Below are 20,758 nucleotides of genomic sequence, written 5' to 3' on the forward strand. Positions count from 1 at the left end.
AATTCCTTCCAAGATGGCAGTACAATGAGTCCCTTCCTCAGAGCTGGGTAAAAAAAAAATGTCCAGCAAGGAGGAATCCTCTCATCAGTAGGAGAATGACTCACTTATAGCCTATCAAGGAACTTAAGGGTGCATGATAAGGCTCCGTCATACTCTCCCTTGAGCTTTTCGTCACCAGCAGCAATGCCAATAACTTACAGGATTCCCAGTCAGCAGTGAAATCTCTTTTTCAGTTCAAATGCAAACTGCTAAGCATTTCCTCTTCCATAGTATTCTCTGGATTTATCTTTCTCTCCATGAACGGAGTTGCTACTCAGTTCAGACCATAATTATTTCCCTCTGGGGATACTACAAAACATTTTGCATTCATCTTTCCTTCTGCTCCAATCTCTCAAATACACACAGCAGAACATTCCTTTTCAGTCAGACTATTAATTTTGCCTATTTTGATTATAAATTTTTCAATTATATGCTTTGAGACCTTTTTAAACATTTACCTCCTTTGCTTCATCTTTTACTAAATCACTGGTATTGTCGCTTAAGCAGGAAAACAGAATTTGCTTTCAGGCCTTCTAGTGAGTAATTGAGAGCCTGCCCTTGTTAGGTCTTTTACCAGGTGCTTGAAATGCAAAGACAGGCACCCTCAAGGAACTCACTAGCCAGGTTCTTTCTGTCTAAAGGCACTAAATCACTCTTCTTAGTCTTCTGCCCTTTGTAAGTAATGGTTTTACCATCTATACAGTTAAATCAAGAATCTAGGAATCATCCCAGATCCCTAATGCATCCATACATACTCATAGTAATCTCCACATTTTGAAGACCTTCACGCTTTTTGTACTGTTGTTTTAGATGGCCTTATTCTCTCTTGCCTAACCAATGGACGATATACCTTCCCGATTAGTTTTTCTATTTCTAGTGTTGCCTCCTGCCACTGTTAACCCAGCTGTCATCCACACTGCTTCCAGAGTTATCTTTTAAAAACACCAGTAGGAGCATGCCTATCTTTTACATCCTAGCCCCCAACATCCCACATATAGCCTAGACAAAAAGTCCAATTTTCTTTGCCCTATTCTGAAAGACAGACTGTGATTCAGCCCCTGCATATCTCTCCCATCTTACTGAACCACACATACTTCTCTGAATATATACTTCTGCTTCTGTGTTATTTCTCTAGGCTTTGGGTGTAACATGTCTTCTACCAGCCATTTCTCTGCCCTTCTGGACAGGTTGGCAAAAATCATATTCCTTCTTCAACGTCCATCTTAGCTTAGCTGTCACATCCTCAGAGATGAGTTCCTCTGCTCCACAGAAGAGTTGCTTAAGCTCTTCATTGTGCTAGCCCTACCTCTTGTATGAATATACTCCTGGAACTCATGGTAATGATTTGTTCTACTTCAAAGTTCCCTATTAGACTAGAAGCTTGAGCAACCACTTAGCACCTGCATTCAGAAAATAGGAATAACTTATTCTAGGATAACGTTTTATATGCAAGAAACTATCTACTTGGTATGAGGTTTTATCATTGTTGTTATTGTTCCTGATAGAAAAAGCAAAAGGCATTTACCACTTCATTCAGTTGAATTTCCCCAAGGGTCACAATATCCTTTCTAGGCAAAGCGTGTTAAAGACCTAAAATATCTGATCAGAATTGGGCTCAAAGGCTCATATTAAATAATGAGAAGTAAGGCAGACATATGAAAAGAAAGCAGGTAGTCTGTATGCCAGAAATTGGATATGAAATTCATGAGATCCAAAGACTTATGTCTGGGCCACCAATTTTGTTATCTCATGTCTCTTTCTATTTAGGAGATCAAGAAGACAAGGCAAGAGAAGGATATAAAATATGCTACATAGTATTTTTATTTCTTTCTTCTCCCAAATAAGTGCCATATTATTAGGAGAAAATCATTTAGAGAAAGAATCATTCTTCTCTATTCAAGATAGTCTATTCTGCTTTTGTACGTTTTTATATACATACACTCAGTCCACATCTTTCAGAACTAAAGAATATTTTGTCTGGTTATCAGGGAGATCTTTATTTAAATAAGAACTGGCACTGAAAAATAACAGAAAATACGGAAAACTCACTTCTCTATTTGATTTTTCTTGCTTTATAATGATGCATGTTTTATTTTGAGGACGGGTTATTTTTCATTTCAACTGAATTTTCTTATGTTCCACAATATTCAAACTCAGGTATCAACTAAATAGGTATATATATTTTGTCAATATTGTCAGAGAAAGTTAAGGTCATCTATAGATCCTTGGTGGATATCTGTCAACACAAAATAACAAAGACAGCTGTGCACAGCATGCACTAGTCATTTAGGCTTATTAACTATTGTTTTTTTGATGGAACGACACTATAGGTTAAAGACCCATGAGTAGACAATCTGAAAAAAAATATTTTAAGCCTATTTTTTAGCCTGGAGCTTCTCACCTAAAGCTGGGAACAAAATAAAACAATAAGTGAAAGAACTTTTCAAAACAATAGAAGCCTTGTCATTCTGTGTGACAAGGGGTACTAAAAATAGGGTTAGAACAACAACAAACAAAAATACACCAAGCACTAGCTGTATTAGAATTTAAGGAGTATAAATATAAAGAATTGAACTTTCTTTGAATGGCATCTACTATCTCTAATTTGTATTTGTTATGTGAGTCTTCATACATTTTCAGCGTGCTTAATAAATGTTGAACAATTAAAACACCATGACAAGTCACTCTGTTTTTTTTTTTTTTTTTTTTTTGTCTTCCTCTGTCTGATTTACTTCACTAAGGATAATACCCTCCAGGTCCATCTGAGACTTCTTTTGTACATCCAGGATATGCTCTAACTGGGAAAATGTTGTGTGCACTTGAGAAGAATGAGTATTCATTCTGCTCTTGTTCAGTGGAGTGTTCTAGAAATGTCAATTAGGTCAATCTGGTTGATAGAGTTGTTTAAATTTTCTATATCCTTACTGATTTTATGTCAACTTGTTTGATTAGTTATTGACAAAGGAGTGCTGAACTCTCCAATTATAATTGTAGATTATTTCTTCTTGCAGTTCTGTCAGTTTTGTTCCATGTATTTTGAAGATCTATTATTAGTTGCATTCACATTGAGGATTATGTTTTCTTGATTAATGAACCTTTATCATTATGAAATAAACCTTTTATCTCTGATAATATTCCTTGCCATGAAATCTATTTTGCCTGACATTAGTATAGAAACTCCAGGTTAAATATTTTTCTTATCTATTTATTTGTAGTGTTACCATGATACATCTTGTTTCATCTTTTTATTTCTAACATATTTGTGTTTTCATATGTGAAATGGACTTCTTGTAGGCAGCATATAGTTGGGTCTTTCTATCCAACCAGACAATCTCTATCTTTTAACTAGAGTGTTTAGACTATTTACATTTAATGGGATTGTTGATCCTTATGGATTCTTTCTCCATGCACTGTTCCCCCACTCCTACAAGTCACTCTGTCTTAACTGTATTTGATAAGTAAGATTAGTTGCATCAAGTGTATTTTTGGTTAAAGTATGGATTCCTGAATAGCAAAGATTATGTGATGCTTACCTTTAAGACTCTTAAGACAATATTATAACTGACCCACACTTAGTAATGACCTCTAGCACAGTGGGAATCTGGACAGAGATCATTTGAGTGGCACAATGTTAGAAATTTTAATTAATTCCAAGCTTTTCTCCTCTGTCAATAATTCCCAAACCAGTCTGACTAGATTCAAATAAATCTTAAATATCACCCATTCACCTGACAAAGCTCCATGTGGTGGACAGAATATGGGTGGTCAGTCACATCATGGCAGAGTGGATGAGAAAGTTAAGTGCAAAAGTCAGAGGGCTGACTGGCTGTGTGGCCTTGGTAAGTTAATTACCTTCCCTGAGCCACAGTTTCCTCACCCACAAAGTAAGGGGAAAACAATTCTATCTCCTCCATAGGACTCTTGAGAGGAATCAATTAATATGTGATTGTAAAGCCCAAACTCAGCGTGCTACTACCCACTAACACAGATTCAACAGTGTTTTCAAATCCAGCTCTACCACTTTGTAGCTATTTTATATTGCATGGTCCTCTTTGGGGCACAACCTTCTAACATTCGAAATGAGAATAGCAATATATTCTAGACTGGATTATTGTAGAAGTGAAAGGAATGATGCATATAAAATGCTTAGCACACAGTACCCAACACAAGAATGTTCTAGAATATGTTATTCTCTCTGTGTTTTCCTTTGGGTCTGTATTTATATAAATCTTACTCTAAATAGGACTGATGATAGCTCTGTTGGCACGTTATTTTCCGTAAGTTAAAATAGTGTTTATTTTCTTATGTTTCTAAGTTTCTTACGAGATTGAAAATACTAAAATACAAAAGTCTTATTCCTAAGGCCTCCTAAGTGTCCCAAGGGGTAGAGAATACTCCCAGTAGCTTCTCTGGGGCCTGAAGTTAAAGGCAAAATCACACTCACATTTCTAAAACGCTTGCAATGCTTTAGTGTATATTGCTTGCTGTTTGATACTGTTTGCATCCATGTATTTTGATTTCTAAAATAAAAATAATAGTTTTATTACAAATATAGAAATAGATTTAGATTTGTTTGTTTTAAAAGTTGGGACCCATATTGCGTGCAAAAATTATATTCTACTTCTTATATTTGTTTCCACTATTTATATACATATTATATTTATTCCACTATATATTTATATTTCACTATTTATATTCCATTTATCACTGCATCATATCACATCTTGGGGGGAAGGGCGGAGATGACTGCCACTCTTAAAGTCCTAAAGAATGGTAATTCCTATCACATTCTAAGTTAATTCCCCTACCTGGTCCCTTACAAAAATCAGATCACACCTAGAAGATGACAGGGGACAACCACAAACTTAACTAAGTGGTGCTTCCCATCGCATCTGCTATACCAGATGCTATATCTTTGCGTGAAATGCAAATGACCACCAGTCACAGTTAGCCATAGTGACGTGTTCTTCTCTATCCCTGTAAGAAAGGATAACCAAAACATTTCCTCATTCACTAGGAAGGAAAAATCATCATTCACTTCAGTCCCAGAGCTACGCTAACTCTCCCATGTCTGTCTTAATATAGTCCAGAGGGACCTGGACCATCCAGATACTTTGCAGCGTAATCCGCTTGTCCATTATCTTAATGACAGCGTGTTCACCGGACAAGTTGAGCAAGAAATGGCAGATACATGGAAGGCTTTGGTAAAAAAATATACATTCCAGTAGTGAGAGACAAACCCTATGGAGATAAAGTGGCCTATAACGTCAGTAAAGATTTTAGAGGCACTGTGATTTGCGGCATGGCAAGACATGTCCTATAGGTAAGGACACATCATTATATCTGATACCTCCAAACGCTAAGAAGGAATCACAATGCCTCTTAAGCATTTGGGTTGTGCAGGCAGCACATTCTGTTCTGACCTATTTACTCAGTAATGTGAAAGGGTGTTGTCTTTGAGTAGGGTTTCCAGAGTAAAAACCGACATTATAGCAGGTCCAGGCCATGATGCAAGTGGCTCTGCCACTTAGGCTACACAGCCTAGTAGACGCCGTAGTATTAGAGGCATTGGTGGTAGAAAAAATGTTCTATGGAGAGAAGACAGCAGACCCTGATAGAGGAATCACAACATAAACCCTTAGGGTTCTGTTGTAAAATCAGGCCGCCTACAGTAGAGAATTACACACCATTTATATAATGGATTCTGACAAAATATTGGACCCTATTGGAGTAAGAATGGCCAACTATTGGATAATCAACTGGCGAGAATTGTTCATCTTGAGCTGAGTTCCCTGAGATGCATTGAGTCAAAGGTTCATGCAGCACCATCATCAGATGAAAGTGTTATATTTGGTATCAGGCTCAAGCATGACCAGAGGGCATAATGGCAGGTGTCCCTGACCACCATATTTTCAATCACTGCTGTCCAAGGAACTTCCCCCTTGACTCACACTTATGACCAAGTGACTGAGGAGGAAAAAGGCCAAGCTTTGTCAGCTTGGTATGTGGGTATGTGGTTGCACTCAGAATAGATGGCTGCCCCTCTTAGGGAAAGCCCTGAAAGAGAGCAGTCCGAGAGCTTTTCTCAATAGGCAGAATGTTTGGTATACCAGGTCATCTACCTTACATGAAGAGAGAAATGGCCCAGAGTAAGAATATATATATAGATTATGAGCAAAGTCAAATGGCTTGGCTGATTGACCAGGGGTCTGGAGGGAGAGTGATTGAAAGATCAGGGACATGGAGATTTGGAAAAGATTTGGATGGGCCTCTGGGAGTGAATATCAAGTATTATAAAGATCTCTGAATCACATCTAAACCTCAAGCTCTGTGCAATGTGGTCAATGAAGTATTGTAGTCAATGAAGTTTATCCCAGGCATGATTATTGCTCATTGAAAACATCTAAACACCAGGTTGTATCCTCCATGAAAGAGGCACAATCAATTAGATGGAACAATCTGGCCAGGTGATATCAGCCAGGCTCCAGTGGTGACATCAAAGGTGCATAAATTTAGAGGCTATTGCGGCAGGGATTGGACCTGTGCATTGCCCAACAACACGGGCTCAAACCCGACAAAGCTGCCGCTCCTCACCAGCAGCTACTGGAGCTGCCATACATTCAATCTACCAGTAAAGAGACCGATGCAGAGCACCCAATAAAACAATGTTCCTTGAGGAGACCGACTAACTTTTTGGTAGCAAGTTGTTTATACTGAACTCCTTCTACTCTGCAAAGAAATTCATCTTGATTGGACTATACACATATTCCACCTTTCTTATTCTCAAGGCTTCAGCCTGCAGTACTGAGAGCTCCCAAAGTTTCTGAGCCACAGACATGGGATCATGCATAATATTACAGAAGATCAAATAACACACTTAACAGCAAAAGGGGTGTGGGCATGAATACACGACCATGGGATCCCCTCATCCTATCACATACCAACCTCTGAGAAGCCGCTAACGTGATACAGCCTAAGTACAGTCTTTTGAAGGAGCAATGGGTTAAGACTGAAGACGATATCCTAAAAAAATGAAGAGCCTTCCTCTAGAGTAAGGTACATACACAAAATGAATGATCAGTATATGGTGCCATGTCCCCAAAGGTAGAGTAAATGGATAAAAGAGTTTGAAGTAGGTGCGACCCTGCGTACCATCACTCCCAGTGACCCATTTGGGAATCTGTGTTTCTCATCCCTGAAACTCTGGGACTTAGAAGTCCTAGTTCCCAGAGGAGGAATACTTTAATCATTAACCTTTGAGCTATCACTGCTTCCTGGTCATTTCAGGCTTCTTGTGCCAAAATACCAGCAGGCAAGGAGAGAATAATTATCCAGATCATCAGGGGGAAGCAGGAAACAGGGATGACTGTGGTTAGCACCCAGGTGATCTACTGGAGTGTCTCTTGGTACTCTCTTCCCCAATTTTGATGGTAAATAGACTACTACAAGTTCTATGACTTGCGAAGGAATAGGAGTTTGGGTCATTCCATCCGCTAAGCCATACAGATGAGCAGAGATGTTGGGTGAGGGTGAGAGGAAGAAAGTGATGAGCACGAATTGCAGCCCTGAGACCAGCTGTAGTTGTACTGGTGAGGGTTGTAGTTCATCCCATTAACCTTCCTTTTCCCCCAGGGAATAAGACCAACCTGTATCCTGGAATAGTTATTTCTAGAATTTGTTACATGAAGCAAATAGGTTTGAGTGGCACAGCGGGAGACTGTAGTGAATAGGGTGGTGTACCGTCTGGATCTCCCTTTCATGGACTGTGGCACTTACTCCTCCAGCTGGAGACAATGATGGTGGCTGATGGCTCCCTACAGAATCCATCTCCAGTAACTGCCTTCAGCTAAAGAGAACCACCTCACTCAAGGTCATACCCATCTCTGGGGGTAGAGTACCCTGAGTAGCTAACCCAGCTTCAAAGCTTCCTATGGAATCATCTGAGGTCTATGTTGTTGACTACATTGTAATTCATTCCTTCAAACTGTGTATATGAGTACTATTTCATTGTAGTCCTATCAATGTTGATTATTATCACTTTGATAATCAGTTAAAATTACATCTATATAATTTTAGCTATTAAATTATATATACCTCCTACTAATGACTACCTTGATATTTTAAAATTCTCTTATACTAATATATCAGAAGGAATATCTGTATGTGTGTGTAGTGTGTGTGTCCAGGCACATCTATTATCAAACGATGATTTATAAATAAAAGGCAGAAATACAAGAACAAGATCCTTTGGGTTCAGTGTAAAAATCAGGATTCTTCTTTTCTACTTCCCCACAATGGGGATTTTAAAAAGCTATGGAATAACAATCTTTGGTGTGTTTACCACCAAAGTCTGATGTGATCAGTATTTATGAATCTATCAAGTCTTTCATATTGTATGGATTTATAGTTATCACTGGTCTCAGGATACTTCATATTACTGTAGAATTCATCTCTAATTTCAAAGTCTGCCATATCCTCTTGATTAGCACTGAGCTAGCTTCCTACTTGAAGCACATGCTGAATGAAGGACAAGGTGAGTGACAAGTTTTTATTTGCTGAGAAACCTCTGCCAACATAAAACTGGAATGAGCAAGTCATTAAAGGGATACTGTAAACCCTACTACAAACCTCTCCACTGCAGGCATTCTGAAATAAACCTTTTCCCTTCACCTTGTCCACTGGGCTAAAAACCTAAACTTCGAATTGCCACTGTCCCTGAAATATTTGTTTATTAATTCTTTTCTTGGAGGATGGAAAAATATGCTAGAAGATAGCTATCATTGTATCCATCCCAAGAAACGCCTCCTGTTTTTCTTGAGACTAAATAAACCAGTGGAAGACTTTATAATAGCTAACATTTGTGTAGCAATTTACAGCCTACAAACCCCTCTGACATACATTTATTGCACTAAATCTTTGAGACAATTATCTGTTGTATTTTAAAGCTGAGGAAATGGAGACCTGGAAAGGTTAGGCCATATTTGTCTAAGATTCTGTTCATTATATTCTATATTCCAATATAGTTTAAATCTCTATAGATAAACTAGAGAAGGATGTGGACATGAAATGTGTCCACATCTCATAGACTACGTGAATATCACATGGTAAAAAATCAAATGTGAAACTTCGGCTATCGTCGAACCCCTCAGGGAAAGTGCTAGTTTGAGCGTCAACATTTCTCTAACGGAAAGGAGACTTCGAGGTAGAAAATAAAAGAGCAGACATTACCTTCCTCTTATTTTTATCTTTACCTTAGCTAGCGAAATAATTTTTCAGTACACTGAACAAATTCGCAGCCACATACATATACGGACATTAATAACTTCCTTGAAAAAAATCGGTTCTGTATAGCTACAGTTAATTACTAAGGCTTATAAGGGAAAATGTTTGTGGAAAGCTTATGAGCTATAATCACTATAATCATCACTGGAAACAAGTTTCAAAAATATTAAGTTGCACTTTCATTCACGTAAACTCAATGATGGAACTCTAAAGAGAATGTTTGTAGTTTTAATGAGCATCTCAGTTTGTGTGAGGGAAACTGTCTAATGACTCATTTTCTAGTTTGGGTCCACCAATATATTAGTCCAATACATGGAACTGGCTCTTCTAAATTATTTACAGAACTCCAGGAATAATTTGATCCCACACAAAATAATACTGAGCACTTAAATCATAGTAACTCTTCTCATAATAAGAGACAAAAATTCAACTTAATTGACCTCCAGTGACTAATATCAGATTTAAAAGTACACCACTTGAGAGTTAGTAACAATCTCTCTTACACAGTGCTATTACACTGACAAATTAAATTCTAACAGATCTTGAAGTGTTACAACTAATTGTACAATTTTCATTGTTTCACACAATCTCACTGAAGTTACTATATACGAGTCCACATTTAGTAAGACACACTTTTAACTAGCTGCAGGTAATATACACCGTATGAGTACGCACCCACATATTCCTCTTGCCCATTTGGATTTCAAGGTATTCCTCTCGTATTGATACGGAACAAGTCACAAAAACAGATCCAAAGTGAAACCTAGCAGGACCCTGTGGGGCTCCTGGGCACGGAAGCCTTTTCATGTCCCCCATTTCTTGTAAGGAACAGACTCCAGCCTCCATGACCTTCCCTGAGTTCCAAAGGGCAGATTCGAACAGTTGCTAATCAGGGAAGGGAGGGGATGCAGAGACAAGGGAGGAACAGTCAAGAGACAATAGTGCAGCCTTGGGGCAGGGTCCTGGTGCTGCCTCAAGGGATACACATAACACTGCCTTTAAGCCCTTTATAGAACTAAGACCCAACAAATGGAAGATGTCAGCATTCTCCATATGAGAGAAGACCACCCGAGGAGGCCAGATTAAAGGAACCAGAGAAGCTCATCAAAAGATTACCTGACACCAGAATAAAGGAGTGCAGGCCCTGCACACATCCTAATCTTACCAGCAACTCACCAAATCCTCCCGGGTGGGGACACAAAGTTTTCGAGGGCAGGAGCCTGCTGTGGCCCCCTTTGCCTGGCAAAACAATAAAGCTGTTCTTTCCTATTTCACCCAAAACTCTGTCTCTGAGATTTGATTCAGCACCGGGACACAGAGGCCAAGTTTTTGGCATCAAAAGGACTTTTGATGTTATGCCTTGATGTTTATGATTGGACCTAATACTTCTGCTAATATATAATATACTGCCTTAATACAATGTTTAAAATTCTACAGCATTTGTAATCAGTAACCTTTCCCAGGGGAGAACAAGGAATTGATAGTAGCTCACTATTTTACTAAATGCATAACCAATATATTCCCCTCCTACAGTGGGAAACTCTATTTTGCCATCAATACTGGAGGAAAAACACAAAACCAGCATTAAAAAAATATTCACTGTTAACATGAGACACATATCCCATACATATTTCTTCAATGGAAGGCATGATTTGGTACCTTGCCCAAGCAGATCTACATTTAGGAAATATTTAGAATAGCATTTATTCATTTGTGAACACATAACCTTTTTTGTGCATAGAATATGAAGAATACATTATTTCTTCCCATGGCGACTTTATTCTATCTTCACCCATTTCTGCCATTAAATTTAAAATATTCCAGACTACATATGCCCTGATTACAGCTGCATTCCCAGTTCCCTGGCCCTCTCTTCTTCTCTGCCCAGCAGTTAGATATTTCCAATTACCTGCACTGAAGGCCATGGCCTGGAAACATAACACTACCTAGCAACTAGAACCAGAATCACTAACGCAGAGATAACTCAGATCTTCCATCTATCTTATCTTTGTTCCTGCCTTGCTCTCTGTGCTCCCACGCTGCCCCACCAGCACCGGAAAGTATGCTCACTTTTCCTTCTAGCTGCCCTAGAGTCTTAATTTAATTACTACTTACCCACACTCCAGTTCACTGGATGAGACTCAAGGGTAACTAACTCATCAGCATCTGCTGTGTCAACCAGATCCTAAGGTACTGGTCACCTGTTTGCAAATCTGGCTACTGAAACATCTTATTCTTACGATGCCTAACACATTGATTCTTGGCACATTTTGTCTGGGCTGTTCACTGAACAGTAGAGTCGGAGGGCTACAGTCAATCTTCTTTTGGAAAGAGGACTTCTTAACCAATGTCCCTCGCCAAATAATAAATAAAACTAAAACAAATAACAAGAAAACATTTCCTTAGCTCTTAGAAGAGACGAACAGGCAATACAAGTGATATATATCAGATAAAGTATCTTAACTCGCACTCACCACCACTTACATAATACGGCTAAAGTATTTTTGATGCATATGCAAAGTCTTCTTAAGTGTGCAGACCATTGTCTGTGGGTGCACGAGTGTGTGTGTGCATTCATGTTTGTGTTAGGTATACAGAGAGATGGTCAGCAGTCTGGAACTGTGTGTGTGGTGTTAGAGTATCAGATAGGAACCATTACTGATAGCACCTCCTCTAGTATAATGATTTTTTTAAGTGCCATTGATCTTCATCTAGAGGAAATCATGTATATATTTCACATGTTGCAGTGCACACATTTCAGTATTTTCCCAAAATTTATCTTCTGCAAAGAAAAACAAGTCATTAACTCAATTTAATTTAGTAGATGATGTTTCTTTCCTAAGTCACTAATTGCTAAAGAGGGAATAACTAACTATATAGAAAAGACTAGGTTGAAACTTCATTAGGCTTATGTAAATATCCACCAACAATGAGCACTGGCTCTAACAGGCCATTGTGTGCACTTCAGTTAGAAGCAAATTGTTATGGTTGTCAAGAGAAACTCTTAGCCGCAAGCATGTGGACAGACCAAAGCTGAACAGCTGGTCAGTGCAGACTCACGATGTGCCTCAAAATATATGGTGACCGTTTATTGTTGGAACTTAAACAGAGAGGGCTCTGTTCTTCCCACCAAGGTCAGCCTCATTGCTGAGTTTATATTTATAGCTGGTCTCTCCACCATCTGTGCACATGGCCTACACTGCACCTCTGCGGAGGTGGAGAGGCATTATTTTAAGACCTGATTAAATGGCCAGGAAAAAGCAATCCATCATTTACAAGGAGGGGACGTAAGACAGTCACAGTGGTGTTCTGTCACGCTTTCAGAGTTTGGTCTTCATTCTAATCCAATGCCAGATACAATAAACACCGACCAAGAATGTAGAATCCACTGACAACATTTTACCATCTAGATGGGAGAAGAATGAATTATCAAGATTCTCCAAGGTTTGCCCTAGCCAGAAGGTAACTGACATTTATGCCGAGGGGCGCTTTCTCTTTTCTGGTCACAGAGACCCAAATGAATCAGGGCCTGAGTGGAAGGCAAGATACTGTTAATAAAGAGCTACCTGTTGAATTCAGAGCTGCCTAGTGTAAATGAAGTTGAATGCCTATAATTGGTTTATTGAACGAGCTGAACTATTGGAATATCAAGGGGAAACAGTTTTATTCTCTCCTGTCATCCACTTTCAAACACACTCTATCGGATATATTTCCTACCCCGATAACAAGTTGGGTCAACCCTCAGGTCCTAAGGGCACCTTAAAATATTTTAAAAGCCTTATTTGCAGATATTAAAAACAATAATGACAACAACAACAGCAAACACACACACACACACACACACACACACACACACACACACACACACCAGTGAGATCTAAATCAAGACATTAACTTAATGTTCAATTTAAAGTTTCTCCCCTCCTCCCAGAGTAGGCCTGAGACCAAAAATGGGGAAGAGGCAATGGGACTGTCTGTCACCATTTTTTTTTATCCTCTTGGGTCTATTCTTTCCCCCTCTGCTTAGGGTTTCTCCAGGGTAGAAAGAGAGGATGGATTTGCAGTAAAGAGACAAAGGCTGTTTTTCTTAGCCTGTGCTCTTGAGAGTCCAGTCATGGAAGGCATCCACTTGCCTCTTTTGGGGAGCAGCTCTGTGTTCTTCAGAGGCCCCTCCAACCTAGGAATCCCCTCCCTGGACCCCTTCCTGCAGCAGGCACGGCAGGATCTGGCTAGTCTTCTGCACCAGCTCCCAGCTCAGCTCCGTCCCAGCCAGTGTCCCTCTAGCGTCTTTTGGTGGCTGTAGCCTTAGCAGCCAGGACCTTGTGGGCAAGGCCTTTCAAGATGTCTTCTGCCCTGCTTTCTTCAAGTGCAACTCACACCCTCATTCTTCCCAAAGGTGGAAATCAAGCTTCTCCCCACTGTTGCCTTCCCCTTTCTCCTCCTGCAGTTGTGGGCAGCTCCAGACAGCTTTTAGTCAGGGTAAGTTGCCCATTTTCCATTTTTGCAAGACAGTAAAACACATACACACACACACACACACACACACACACACACACACATTCTGTTCAAGGGGTTTTCTTGGTATCTCCACAACTTGACTTGTGGGGGAAAGAAAACACCATGATGATGCCTGTCTAATCCTATGAATTTCAACACTTCAAAGAATCCTCCATCCCTAATGGCAGTTAAAGGGAATGATAGGAGAATGTACCTCATACTTCTCTTTAGAAATACGGGACTACTTATCTTGCATTTTCCTCAGCTTTATGGCCTTACATGGTAATCAATGTTAACTAGAATTCTCTTATTCTGTGACTTGTGTAGCAGTCAGTATTAGTGTAAATGTTGCCATATTGTCGTTGCTAATGAGACAGCACAGAGTTTTTAAACCATGGCTCACATTAGAGACCTTGGTTTTAGAGGTTCCTTTTCCCCTCCTTATCCATTACTGTTTCGGCGGCGGAAGAGAATGTATTTAGTCACACAAATGAGGTCACATTCACATGTAAGGCACATTAAATGGAGAGAAAACAAACAGTCCATCAGAGAAGCTGGTGATCTTGAACAAGAGTTAATGGTACCTTCAAATTCCTAAATAGTTCCTTTCATTCCTTTACTCATCTGGGACTGCGGTTCTATGGTTGCTTTTTTGTTTTAATCAAGAAAAGCAGAGAAAGTCATCGCTGTGAGCATTATTATGAGAGTCTGAGCATCTTCAGATAATTGGCTAGAGATGCACAAAATATAAGGCCTCAATAGGCACACTGTAAATGACAGAAGCCAAAGAAAGACTATGTCTCATATATTTCAGTAGCTATATAGAAATTTCTGTTTTCTATTAAAATTACTGTTTCTAAACAGAAAATTTGTTTTCTATTAAAATTAAAATTAAAGCAGGGCAAGATTAAGACAAGGTTGAGTCAAGAGGAAGGAAACTGGCCTAAAAAAGTTGAAATTAACATAATCAATAGGTGGTATGAAAACTTTTCATGAGGAGGTATTAATATTTTAAGGTATTTTGATCTATAGAAACAATTGTTCAGTCCCTGCTTTAAAAAAAAAAAAGAATAAAAAGAGAGAAGGGATGTTTTTGACCTTCTTTAGTGTAACCACATTTCAGAGTAGCTGACCAGCTGGTTTTTTTGTGTGTTTGTTTTTGTCTGTTTGCTTGCTTTCTGGAAATCATATTGTTACGGGGATATTACATGACATGTCTATTATAGATTTATGCTAGTTTTGAATACACCACCATATTAAACCTCTAAAAGGTTATAGAACAAAATAAAAAACTTAATAAATGATAGAAAAAAGGACAACTTATCAAAATCTGTTCTAAAAAAAGAGAAGAATGTTTTTACTTTCAAGTGATTACTCCTGCTATTTTTCTACCAACTTCCATTGACTTAAGACTATAAATAAGCGTGTATGTATACATGTATATGCTTATCTATTTTATATATATTACATATATATGTATGTTCCATATATAGAGTTTATATTTATATGAAACACCAAGAAGAAAGGTAGGCCACAAAAGAGGGGAGACGGTAGTAATTTAGTGGTCGTCATCTTGACTGTATCTCACTGGATGGAGATATATATCGATAGTCATAGATATAATTTTGCTAGCACAAATATACCATCAATACACACATGCGTACCTGATTAACTAAATAACTCAATAATTTCAAATTGACTTTGAGAATAGGGAAAACAGTACAGATTTCACAGATGAACCATGCAGAACTGCAACTACAGGAACCAGAGCAAGGTTCACTTTATCTTACCAGGCTTAGGAACAATGAGCTGTGCACTGGTCTGGGCGTTTCCAGCCTCATTTTCACCCACACACTGATAAAAGCCTTCATCCGACTTCACTACCCCAAGGATTCGTAGGTTGCTTCCTCCCTAGGGAGAAGAAAAAGCAGGTAAAGCATTTGAAAAAGCAAAAAAACTCCAAGTGACCAAATGATCACAAAACAAATTTTAATCAAACTTCCCAAAAGAAACCAGAAGGGAGGCCAAGAGGGTCCTCAGCCTTACAGATATGTCCTGTGTCATCTGGGAAATGTCACAGATTCCCAAGATTCTGCTGAATCCACGTGCCGCAATTTAACCTAGTTCTGCCATGAAAAGTATACTCCCAAGAATGCACATCCTCCATAAGTGAGCAGTAAACAGAAAACTCTTTTATTAGGTATGGACGAAAGAGAGGTTAGTATCAAAAGAAATCTCATTCTTTTCCTTGTACTGAAGGAAATAGTTTCAGTGGGTGCTGGAGGGGGAAGAAAAAGCAAAAGGAAACAAAAATTACTTATCTTTGCAGCTTCTAAAGGACAAGAAATCTAGGTTGGATATTTTCTGGACATTTGCCAAGAAAAAAATATCTGAAAATCCTTTTAAAATTGTGTGCCCTTTCGGGGATTTGGAGGAGGGTATGGTAGATCTTTTATACCCATGTCATTCTTGTTATATGGCCGAAATGTTTCACCTTCAGTATCCATAAATTAAAACACACCAATGTTAACTCCTGTTTTATGTAAATTGGGCCACCATAGTTTTCAAGGATGGATGATAAAATGATCTGAAATAGCATTTAATTACAGTAACTCAGTTTATCTTCGATAGTGTAAGAATTAGTTCAGTAAGTGAGACGAGTTAAATCACTTGCCCTGAAGTCATTAAGAGATAAATATTACCTCATGGGGAATACTTAATTGTTTTTAGTGTCTTGTAGCCAATTCTCAGCTGATATAAAATTCTTAAGATAAAGTTGACTAACTTACAATTAACAATTCTCATATAAGTTACTATTTGTGCTAAATGTTACATGTGTGACAGATCTGGAGCTATTGGGGAAATATTTTTAAGCACAATTTAATGTGAAAAGGGCTCATACCATACTTTTTTTTTTTTTTTTACCTTAAGAAAAGGAACATTTTAAGTAGGTTGGCTATAATAAGTCATGCTGGGGGAAAGATTATTCAAACTGTAGAAAAAAATGAAATGCTTCATTTTATCCTGTGTCCTTAAGGGCACTCAACAATTTCCTCTATATGCAAGTAGCATATATTTTAGGCATATACAGCACATTTCAAGTTGCCCCATGGCAGATCATTTTTAATTCAGTGATAGGGGAAACAGCATTGCATGTAAAGGAACTAATGGATTGATGTGGCATTCAAAAGTTAAATTTTTTTCCTTTCTTACTCTATTCCCAACCAATTAAATGCAACTAAAAATGAAAAATGGTAAGTGGTGATAAACATAATAAAGATATTCTTTACGGATGTATTCCTTAAGAGCCCTTACAGTGTGACAAAATGCATGAATCAAGAGGTGATGAAAGTTTCTGAAAGCCGACTGATCATGCAAGAGGGACCACCAGCAAGAGGCACTGTAAAGCCATGGAGAGAGCTTGTGCCTGAATTCTATAGGGCACTTACACTATAATTGCCATCTCCTGGGAGACCTGGCTTGGAGGACCACTTTTCTTTGACAGGGTCATGTCTGCATCTCAAACATAAGAGAAATGGATTGAAAGCCTCCTTTAGCTGCAAAGTTCTTTGATATTTAAAAAGTGCTTTTCATATTTCTCAGATATTCATTTGAATTCAGAACCTCTGATGCTGATCTACACCAAAAGGAGAGTTTTCACAGAGCATTTTTAAATGAGCAAAGCATTCTGCTGGTAGCAGCAAAAACAATAATAATAATGATAGGTATGGATCACTCACTATGTACCAGGACAACAACTCAGTGAATATACCACCATTATCCCTATTATCTCTCTCCAGGGCAGGGACAGAGAGGTACACTAAGCCTTATAGGAACTGTAAGAACCACTGTTCTTGGCTTCAATTCTTTCCAAAGTTTAGAACTGCAGAGGATGTGAACTCTGGGTCTTCAAATCCTCTCCACCAGTGCCACCACCATTGTCACTATCACCATCATCACTGCCCTTTTCTACTGCTCATGGAGGATCAGCTGGCCTATCTGGAAGAGCAGCAAAGGAGCAAAGAGTGACCATCCTAATTACCAAAGTAAGACTACCATATTCATAAGTAGCGCATCTTACTTGAAACTTTATTACAATGGGCCAAATTTAAAGAAGTAAGAGATTCTTGGATTCATACAGTCTAGAACTAGATTCTAAACTCTGTTTTTCCAAGAACCACCAATGAGAATATTTAGAAAGCACTGGTCTTAGGCCCCCCATTTTTTCTTCGTTTGTTTAAAACCGTGTCTGTAAAACAAGGGGGCTGGACTGTTTAATGACTCTTTTTTAGCTCAAAAATTCCAAGTCTAAAAAATGATTTGCTTTATTGGAACAATTTTCTTCATACATCATAAACATTCCCAACGGGAATGTTGTTCCCAAGAAAGAAAAGCAACTGAAAACAGAGTAGACAATGAATGGGATTGTAAAGTGAATATGAAAAAAGATAGTTACCACTATCTGAAAATAATCACTAGGAATGACCACATCTCCATTCTTCATCCAATTCACAGTGGGCACAGGCTTCCCAGAGACTGCACATTCAAACTCAATATCCATGCTTTCATAGGCATAGAGGTTGGAAGGGTGATTTAAAAACCATGGTGGAACTGTAAAGACAGAAAAATAAAAAGTGAGTGGGTGGGGATGTGAACTTGCATGCTAACATCTTCCCTGATTTCGAAACAAATATTGAAAATGTTTGTAATTCAAATAATTCCCCTAAGCCCTTAGTTTACTTTATAGGAACTACTGTAGGACATGATAAACTCCCCCCCCACCCCCCCCAATGCAGTTAAACAGCGTGTTGTTGTGTTAATGGTGTCTTGCCACAAAGAATGTAAAAAACAACAACAACCTTTGCATATAATAAACAAAAATAAATAAATAAAAATAAAATTTAAAAAAATGCATATAATAAACATTCTGAATAAGTGTTTGTATCCAATTGACCTACATAAAGGACACTGGAAAGTCCATAAAGCTATGGAAACTATGCTGATAAAGCAAATAAAGGGGAGCTGATATGACTGACACAACCCAGTGTATAAGACATGAACGCTTAGTGTCTCTGGAATTCTAGAGTTTCATTAGGATTTAGTTAATGTGACGGACTCGTTCCTATTGAAACTGGCTGTGGTGATAGGGCACTAAAAATGACCATCATCTTTACTGTGGACACATGCCTATTGTCCTAGCAATTATCTACTCTAGTGCACTGCTATACTATATTACTATTTTCTCAGCAGGGTACATGATACACTAATTTAATGTCTTAATGACCATAATACTCATTACTCTATGATGGAAATTTGCAATTGAAAGGAAATTACAAATATAACACACCTTCGCCAGTGAATCTCTCAGACTTGGTGCCTCAAAGCACTGTGTAGGAAAGGAACATTTTAAAAAGTGATGTTGGAAGGGATAAATTGGGAGATTGGGACTGACATACACACACTACTATATATAAAATAGATAACTAATAAGAACCTACTGTATTGCACAGGGAACTCTATTCAATACTCTGTAATGACCTATATGGGAATCTAAAAAAGAGTGGATATATGTGTATGTAAAACTGACTCACTTTGCTGTACAGTAGAAACTAACACAACATTGTAAATCAACTATACTACAATAAAGAAAAAAAAATGTTTTTAAGTGATTGTCATTTTCTTCCACTGGGAACCTTAAAATGATGTGAAACTTGAGTATTTATATTGTCTGAAATCCAGGTTAAATTCACAGGGAAGTAGCAGCCTTGATCCCCTTTTCACCTTGGAAATAAATATGTATTTTTCATAGACATTTTTAAGGACAGATTATAATTTTTGTCTTTGCTGTTGTTATGCTCAGTGGGTAAGGTGTGCTAATTTTTGCTTCTTTGAGTAACCACCATACTTTGCTCTTTCCAACCACCATCAGCAAAACTTTCCCTTGAAGTCAAAGTGAACTTGTAATCTTTGATGGTCATTGCCTTCTAGAAAAATCGAAGAGCCAGTGGAAGGCACCCAGGATTCAAGTCCTAGTTCTTCTACTGAATGATCTTGGAAGTCAGATCTCTCCCCTCCCCTCTCCTCTCCTCTCCTCTTTCTCTCTCTCTCTCTCTGTCCCTCCCTCTCTCCCCTTCCCTGTCTTATCTTCCTATTTTTAACTAAATATTTGGGCCTCTAGTACCAAACAACTTTTAAATTCTTGAATCTTTCACAGGGGCAACTTGGTTTAGATGACTTGGCTGGGATTCATTAATATTCACAGATTAAAGATATGGAAAAAATGTGTCTGAGAGCTTTCCTACAGAGAATGTGTCACCACTGTATATAGGGCTAAGATTAATTATTTACAATTTATAGTAATATTAGACTTTATTTATTCTTTCGCCAAATTCACTGAGAATGAACCAACATCAGAAATATTTCTTGAGTGCCTCTGAGCAGATACATTTATTGTCTCTTTTGGATTCTGTTGTCAATTTTATCACAGATTTTGATCAAGTATTTATTTACCAGCCAATAGCCAGTATTTATTGAGAGCTGACTGTACCATTTATTAGCCTAAGCACTTTATTATTCGCACCACAACTCTTTGAAGCAGGCTCTTTTACCCCCATTCTAGAAATGAAGAGACTGTGGTGTGTAAGCAGCTTCTCCAAACCACATAGACAGGCTGACTCCACTGCCTACATTCTGAACTATTTTGTAATAGTTCTACCTCTGGAAAATTCCGATGGAAAATTATTTTGCCACCGAAAAATTCTGATGGAAGGATAACTCAAAAATATTCCCAAAGCCTCAGTGATAATAGAAATTAAGCAATTAGAGCTGTTAAAAAAAATAACATCACGTTGTCTATTCTGCCTCTCCCTTTAAGTCCTTCTTTTCTGGTGCCATGAGAACTGTCTGAGTCTGCTAAGCCCTGGTGTTCATGTTCATCAGA

General features: G+C 38.3%; 1 protein-coding gene across 1 annotated transcript in view; it reads right to left on the reverse strand.

Annotated features, from left to right (window-relative positions):
* Nucleotides 1–20,758, reverse strand: part of DCC (DCC netrin 1 receptor) — a 1,166,576-nt gene that overhangs the window by 457,334 nt on the left and 688,484 nt on the right. Inside the window, 2 exon segments of the mRNA XM_029216808.1 lie at nucleotides 15,609–15,729; nucleotides 18,275–18,429. Coding sequence (XP_029072641.1) covers nucleotides 15,609–15,729; nucleotides 18,275–18,429 — 276 coding nt within the window.

This window comes from Monodon monoceros, unplaced genomic scaffold, assembly GCF_005190385.1.
Source record: "Monodon monoceros isolate NGI ecotype Baffin Bay Population unplaced genomic scaffold, NGI_Narwhal_1 Super_Scaffold_1, whole genome shotgun sequence".
In the NCBI taxonomy this organism is placed as follows: Eukaryota; Metazoa; Chordata; class Mammalia; order Artiodactyla; family Monodontidae; genus Monodon; species Monodon monoceros.